The sequence below is a fragment of the Sciurus vulgaris genome (assembly GCF_902686455.1).
Source record: "Sciurus vulgaris genome assembly, chromosome: 7".
NCBI classification, from domain to species: domain Eukaryota; kingdom Metazoa; phylum Chordata; class Mammalia; order Rodentia; family Sciuridae; genus Sciurus; species Sciurus vulgaris.
The window spans coordinates 129,040,375-129,048,896 of record NC_136467.1 but is presented as its reverse complement, the minus strand read 5'-3'; the positions used below and the strand labels follow the sequence as shown (position 1 = coordinate 129,048,896).

Below are 8,522 nucleotides of genomic sequence, written 5' to 3'. Positions count from 1 at the left end.
AGAGTGCCCATAATGATGTATGTTAGGTGAATATAATCCTTGCCTTACATGTTAAGAAATAATAAATGTGATATTAGGCTTGTTTGAATCTCAGTGATAGAATACTTGCCTAGCCTGTCTAAGGCCCTGGGTCAGTCCCATTCCCAATAATGAAAAAAATCCACATATTTTGTACATGTAAAATAAGATTAGATTATGACAAAAACCAGTTATAAAGAAACCCATATACTTCCTCTAATAGCTACATCATTTCATTTCATGTCTACCAAGCATCACTTGGAACTGAAAATATTCTTCACCAGCTTGCCTAGTGCCCCCTTCACATCCTTGTTCCTCAGGGTGTAGATGAAGGGGTTGAGTGTAGGAGTCACCACTCCATAGAAGAGAGCCATGAACTTGGGCTGGTCTCTTGAGATGGAAGAGGGTGGCTGAAGGTACATGCTAATGACTGGGCCATAAAATAAGAAAACTACAATGAGATGAGAGGAACATGTCCCAAAGGCCTTTTTCCTTCCTTCAGAAGATTTGATCTTAAGTATGGCATGTCCAATACTAGCATAGGAGGCAAGAATGAAGCATAGAGGAACAGCCCCTATGAAAATGCACACCACAGAGAGTGTGAGCTCATTGGTTTCCTTTTCACCACAGGCGGTCTTTATCAAAACAGGAATCTCACACACCAAGTGATCCAGTTTATTGATGCCACACAGTGGCAACTGCAATGTAACAGTGGCCTCTGAGACAGCATAGGTGATCCCGATGAACCATACAATGCATACCAATAGGATGCAGATGCGCTGATTCATGATGCGAGAATAGTGAAGAGGTCTACAAATAGCTACATAGCGATCAAAAGACATAATAGCCAAGAGCAGACATTCTGTGCCTCCCATTATGTGAAAGAAATAGAGCTGAACTGCACACCCCATATAGCTGATGGTCTTCTTAGAGCTTCCCAGGTTAAACAGCATCTGAGGCACAATGCTGGTGGTGTAGCACATGTCCAAGAAGGAGAGGTTGGTGAGGAAAAAGTACATGGGGCTGTGGAGACGGGGATCTAACCTGGAAACTAGAATGATAGCGATGTTTCCCATCATGGCTATGGGGTATGTTATCAGAAGAACAATGAATATAGGAAGCTCTAGCCAAGGACAGTCAGCAAAGCCTAGTAGAATGAATTCTTCAGGGTGGCTTTCATTAATTAGTGTCATTCTCCTCAATGTGTTTCACCTATAGTTAGAAAGTGGCAAAAATAGGTGGGTTTATTAATAACCATAAAACATAATTTTGCATTGACCAGCAACTCATAGAAGATGTAATTCAAAAACTTTGGGGGCTCTCTGGGAAATTGAGGCAGTATGAAGGACCTTTCCCTGCCTACAAATCCTGATTCTTGCAATTAAGTCAGAAATATTTCAGACATGTCATTCAGAGTAACAGGAATGAGTTTATTGAAGGTACAGGAAAACAGAAAGGAGACACTCTCAAGGTGGAGATTGTGTCCTCTCAGAAAGGAGAGGGACAGTGTTCCTCTCCTGCACTTTAGTTTTATAGGAATCCCAGAGAAGTTTCCAGACAGTTCCACCCAGGTGCTTCTCTTGACTTTTGACTGTCAGCAGGATGACATCAGACTTTTAAGTTTCCACTGCCATGAAAACTCTAGGTCACCTTCACCCATGCTGACCAGTTCTAACTGTTCTTAACCAAAAATTCTTACAGATTTTATGATTAGGAGGAATTATCATTATCTCTCTGAGTTTGGGGATCTGGTTTGTGAAAAGGGTCACAAAATTCTCCCCCTCAGGGTCAATTGGGATCCTCTTGTCAACATTATTTCAGGCCTACACTTCTCTTGCAGATAACATGTAGTTTGCTGAGGTATGTGACATATCCTATTCACTTAGGCTGGCAGAGCTGCAGGGAAATTGTTTCTTGGGAAAGAAGGCATGTGGGGTCAGCACAGTGGGCCCATTTTATATAATTATTTTCTCAATCAACATATTCCCACCACTTGCACCACTCTGTCCCCTAACAGGAACACTCTAGTCTACTCCTTTGTCTCAGAGAAGGGAAAAACAGGAAGGTATGACAAGTGAACCCAAATGGGAATTATAGGAAGGATTAAAACTCAGGCTAAAAGGACAAAACCTAGAGCTTTGATACGTTTTCAATACCTGTTTAACATAGATTTTGATCAATTCTCATACCCCAAACTCATATAAACCCCTAAGCTAACACAGCAAAATGAGTTTTGCTGCTATCAGTTCCCCTTTTGCATTATGGGAGTTCTATCTCTTCTCACTTAAATAAATCTTACTGTGTTGACTCTTTCCTTCTATTATTGTCTGTGGATTTTATTCTTCATGTGAGACAAGAACCCAAAAGAAAATGGGCAAAGCTGGGGATCTAGTCTTATCTCAAAACTGTTTACAACTTATTTATCCTATGAGATAACCAAAATACATTTTCATTCCTAAGACTTTCTTATATCTCTTTCTGAAATTTACATTTTGAAACAATCCTTATGAAATTTCTGAATTTATAGAAATAAGTTCTTTGTGAGATGAAATACTGTATGCTTTTTATAGTACTTAAAACACATCTGAAACTTTTTATACTCTGCATATAGAATTATACCTGTTAGAATTTTAACTTAGTAAACTTGCTTTCAGTGAAGACCCAGAAACAATCTTAAACTGTTTTTACATTTACCAAAAACTTATAAAAACACATTTAATATACCCCAATATATATTTTATAGAATTCAAGAGGAGTACTTATGTTTGTATTTAGTAGTTGCTATTTTAGTATTATTTTTTACTTTGCAAATTAATGAGATTAACACATTTATAAAGATTAATCCCCTTGGTGTTAAATCTAAATTACCTGTTCTTAACTGTTAACTTTAGGTTACTCATAAAAACCAAGATATCAGACAAATTAGGTAAGACTTTAAGTAAGTTATTACTGTCCAAGAACAATTCTTATAAGCAATTTCTTATTTTAATGGACATTGTACTTTAAACATGTTATAGAAATCAATAAAAATGGGTGGGCTAGTAATTTCAATGACATCTTTATTCTTATCAATGTAAACTGTCCCTTTTTGTTAATGTTTTATTTAGGTCACATGAATTGAAAAGGCATTTGGATTCATTAAAGTTTATAAGTACTCATCTATAAACCAACTGAGGATGTTCATGATATGGATGTAAGACATAGCATACAATACACATGTATGCACACATATATAAAACAGGAAACAAAGATCTTGTAGCTCTTTGCAGGTGCTAGATTTCCATGGGTAGGAGACAACAGCTACAGTGCTTATTAAAGTCTCTATTAGATTTAACCCATTAGGAATTAAAATAGAGCCTATCACAGATTTTTACATTTATGAGTCAAACACAGGGCAGACCTGTACAATTGGAAAGGTTTGGCATAGTATCTGGTAGCCATGGTAAACACTGAAATTAAAGGTTTGGGTGGCTATTTGTCCTTCTTGGGAGTCTGATTCAATCCCATCAGCAACACTGTTTATTGTTCTCTTAGGACTCTGTAAAAGGAGGTCCCCCCTCCCCCGCCAATGTATTTGAAAGTTAATCCTTGAAAAATCAATCTTTGAAAAGACAGCAGGAAAAAAATAACAGGGGACTAAAAGACTCTGGTTATACCAAATAAGACTGTAATACACACACACACACACACACACACACACACACACACACACACATATGTCTATATATATAGACATATAATATATACATGTAAATATATATTAGAATATTTATTAATTTAGGCACACAAAATCATAGGTGAATTTATCAGGATAACTGAGTTCAAAAAAACAGATTCCCCCCCAAATGAAATGTAAATAATTACTTTAGTAAAGGAGCATGAAAAACATCTTTATCAGATACAGAGTGCACTTTTGGAATGGATTACAGTTAGCCTGTTATGAGAGAAGTCGCCAGAGACTGGAGTTCCCAGAGAGAGGAGGAACTCAAATCAGGACCAGCAGGATTCTTGACATACATGACAGAAAAGAATTCCAGCATGAGCCCCAAAAGAGGCAAGACAGAGGTTTTTTGCTTTTTGTTTGTTTGTTTTTTGAAATGTAGATAGACATTCAAAAGATAATGTGGGCTATCCCAGAGTGAAAAGCAACTTTACTTGGACTGGAGGTCCAAAATTTAGGGAAGGACTTTATCAGAGGCTAGACTTGAGGTGGAACCAAGGTGGAGCTGTACAATTTCATGCCAGTTTTCCGTACACTTGTGTGTTTCCTTCATTTTACAATAGCATGGACCAAAGTCATGTTTAAGATTTACCACTGTGTTTTCTGCAGTTCAGTGGCTAGTGGGTATTTCCTTTAAGATTCAGTATTCCTCTCTCTTTATTTTAAACCCCTATTTCAAGTCCAGATATTGAAAGAATGTGACAACCCATGAAATCTTCAGGAAAAAATTTTTTAAGAACAAAGAAAACTTATACATAAGGAATTTCCCCATTTTCCTTCCCTGTGTCCATCTGGAGAGAAGAGAAAATCCTGTGAGAATTAGGGTATCCCCTGATACTCCTGAACCTGTAGTATCAGCTTCCTGAAGCTGTGTCACTGCTGCATTGTCTCCAACAAAGAATAAATGTGTTTTAAGTGTCCTCCAAAGACTTGGAACTTAGAGCAGCTAGCTTCTCTAGATCCCTTTTCCATGTGCTTCCCCCTTTCTTTAAATTACTTAGTAGAAATCCTGAGCAGAGAACATGCCACAGCAGTTTGGATTTAAAAGTGACAGACTTTTTCTTCTGGTCTCGAACCAGTTTAGGCAATTGCTTATGCAAGTCTAGTTGTAAGATGGAATTGTAGTTTATGCTTCACCCAGAGGCCATCTCTCTCTATTCACCAACTGCTATTTGGGCCAGGATTGAGTACAGAAAATATCAGACATTTTTCCCCAATGTTTGAGGGTTAAAGTAATTCCAGTGTATGAGTGCTTGTGCCAGATGGAGTGTTACCCATCTGAAAGAGAAGGGGAAGAAGGCATCCCTTGGCACCCCTCCACTATCTGAACTAGTTTGAGGCATCCCTAGATGCCTAGTTTGATGAACTAGTTTGAGGAATCCCTAGATTCCCTGTTAACCTCAAAGCTATTGGTGACTATCCCTTGAGGACTAAGACCCCTGAGTTGACCAGAGTTGTCACCCCTTACTGATACATCCCTCAAAGTCCCTTCACTCAAAGTTTCTTTTATTTCCTGTGATCCTCAAATCATTAGTGACCATGTATTGAGTACTGACTAGAATTTAAGCAGGCTGAATTAAGTCACTCCTTATCAACATAAGACCCCAAATTCCTTTTCTTTGTGTCTTTTCCCTCTTAAAATGGAGAAAATCTGAATTTTCTCTACTGTGTTTACTCCCAATTATGATGGCACTGTAGATAGGTTTGAGTAGCCCAGAGAATATAGGTCAATAGCTTTCTTGGCTATTGTGCTAAGAGGAAGACAAGTTCCTGAGAACCAGGTGCCCTGGACAAGTTTCAAGCCTTTTCTGATGTCTGTATTTATTATCATACTCATAATTAGTGCCAAAGTCCCATTCTATTTGTTGTATAAAGGAATCTAATTTATAGAGCCAGGGATGATGTTCCCACTGTTAAGAGATCCCATATATGAGACCTGGAGGAGAGAAGGATACAACAATTGACTTTACTATCCTTATTTAACCTAGTAGCAATGAGTAAAATGTCAGAGCAATTAAAATGATGAAAATCATGTGGTCTGCTCCCCCTTGGGAAAAAGGCAAGACCCACTATCCTTCCTAGGAGGATAAGATCATCTTTCCCTATAGTGTTTCCCTATAAAGGGTCTGAGACTGGGATCCACATTTCCTGGGGGAGATTGCTGCAAGGCAGATAGACAAAGAGGCACTGGTAGATTGGTGAGTAGGACTTTGCCTCAGAGTTGCCAGATTATGTTAAGAGATTACCTCAGCCTGTGAACCAAAAAGCTATCAAGTGAGATTCTTCCTCTACCAGTAGGTGAGAGACCACAGAAGTAACTTAAAGCAGAGACAGCTCACATGGAGTAGCCTGGTGAGAAACTTAAGGTGCTTCTAAGAAATCTCAATATATCTAAATCGAATGGATTGCCATGAAAGGAGACTGAAGCAAGATCAGGCCAGACCAACATTGTCTCTGCCAAGTCAGTGAGGGACTGATAAGTCTTACTCAGCAAAGCCTTTCCCCTGAGTCTTGGGTCTGGCAGGTCAACTTTTGACTGGTTGACAGGGTCCTGATGTTTCTGATAGAGGCAGAATGTATAAAATGGAGTATAGGACTCTTGGAAGAAAATCAAAGTGATAGAGCATTAGTCTGTTTCACTCACCCTTCAGAAGATCCCTGTGAGGCCACCAAGATAAGATTAAGATGAAACTGGAGTTTTGAAATGAAACATGCTTTCAAAATTGTTTTAATGATAAGCTGAGAAACTATTAATTAGAAATGTTGCCAAAAACTCAGTCTTTGTCTCCAATATCAATACAATAAAGACAGGGTTTTGAGAAAAAGGAAAAAGGTTTATTGCTTTGATAGCAAAGGAGAAGAAACACAGAAGACTTTGTCCCAAAGGCTATGATCATGCCCATCAGTAGGAACAGGGGGCTTTAAGGAGGTGATTCAAAGGCTACATTCCACATGTTCTCTGTTGGAGTTGTAATTTACCTGTTAATTTGGGAGACAGTCATTTCTGAGATTTTCTGGTATTATCCCCAAAGTCTGGATTACTTGATTCCTAAGGTGGGTGTGCACTCAAAGACAAAAATATCTGCCTTAAAATGGGGAAAAAAGGAAATTCTGCTTCCCCTGAGATTGGGTAGAGGGAGAGAATAGGGAGGAGCAGGGAAAGAGGAAGAAAAAGAATCATGCTCATCTAAAAAATAAGTTGCAGTGGCAGAACAGCAAGGACTATATTCAAAGCACAAAGCGGACTACTGTTACAGAAAAAGAAACCTAGTTGTTCTGGAACTACTGATCTTGGTGTTCTCAATTTTTAGAAAAGGACCCCTGGGCTGGGGGCTTAGTTCACTATGTGTCATGGCTAGCATAAACAAAGACCTGGACTGCCTAACAATGCTCCAAACACTGGATTCCATCCCCAGCTCAGGGGTGGGGGAGGTGCATTATCAGTGGTGGGGAGACTCGCTGAGAAGAAATGTTCTCTGCCTTTCTTATGTACATTAAGCACTATGATTTACCTACTTCCAAAAGTCCCTGAGAATGCATGGCCCACAAAAATGTGGGTCTTTTTACTTACCTTATTGAATAAATACCTTTTAATCAAAAGAATATATGAAGATACACTTGAATTTTTCAGACTTTCAGAGAAAGACCGAGAAACTAGAATCCACACATACATATTTAAGAATGAGCTTCAGAATTGTTAGTTTTTCAGTTGATATGGGATGCCATAGAAAATATCAAGAATGCTTTATGAGCTTGTTATTTCTGTTTCTTCTGAAATCTCTTGGGCATTGTTCACACAGGTCATTTATTTATCATTTTCCCAGGTGAGTGAGCAGAGAAAGTTCCTGGGACATAGCTCTCCATGGAAATGTTTGTTATGTACAATTAGCTACCTACTGAAATAAAGCTGGGAGCAAGTCAGATGTGTTTTACAATAAACTCATTCAATCTCCCAACACACTAGATGTTAATTTTAAGTAATACAATAAGACCAGAACTAATCTGAATAAATTAAGATTCTGGGGAATTTAGTTATTTGAACATTTCACTTTATTAATTTTCAGAATAATAGATTCATTATTTCTTGTCATAATAATAAAGGTACCCCAAAATGAGTTGGTCCAATAAAAGTGATCTTTTCAATGAACAGGAGTACAGCAATAGTTCAAAACCTCAAAATATTTAATGTTTTTATAAGAAGATGAAATCATAAACTATTTCTCTCTGTTGCTCCCTGTACACACACACACACACACACACACACAAACACACACATACACACAGACACTAATAGTAACTAAATGCAAAGATAATATTAAGCTAAAAACATTATAATCTACATGTACATTATTTAAACAACAAACTCAATTATATCATGTAGCAAGTACAAATGCCAAGTTTTCCTTTTCACAGCTTCCTCCTTTGATGCATAATCTCTTACTTTTCTCTAAAAAAGCACTAGTGCAGGGCATGCCTGTAATTCCAGTGAATCTGGATGCTGAGGTAGGAGGATCAAAAGTTTGAGGGCATCCTCAGCAACATAATGAGGCTCTGAGTAACTTAGTGAGCTTGTGTCAAAATAAAAAATGAAAAGGACTGGGGATAGGGATCAGTATTAAAATACCCTTGGGTTTAATTGCCAGTACCAACCAATCAATCAATTAATAAATTCACCATTGTCATATGATTATGTACTATTTCATATTATGCATGTTCTGTAAATTTTCTACTAATTCTCCTTTGCTTCAGATCCATTCTGTATTTACATGTGTGTATATATATA

General features: G+C 37.9%; 1 protein-coding gene across 1 annotated transcript; it reads right to left on the bottom strand.

Annotated features, from left to right (window-relative positions):
• Positions 1 to 272: 272 nt before the first annotated feature.
• Positions 273 to 1,211, bottom strand: LOC306666680 (olfactory receptor 2B6-like; the record flags this gene model as incomplete). Its single annotated transcript, XM_079148902.1, has 1 exon — positions 273 to 1,211. One exon carries the CDS (start codon positions 1,209 to 1,211, stop codon positions 273 to 275), a length of 939 nt encoding a protein of 312 aa, XP_079005028.1.
• Positions 1,212 to 8,522: the final 7,311 nt, after the last annotated feature.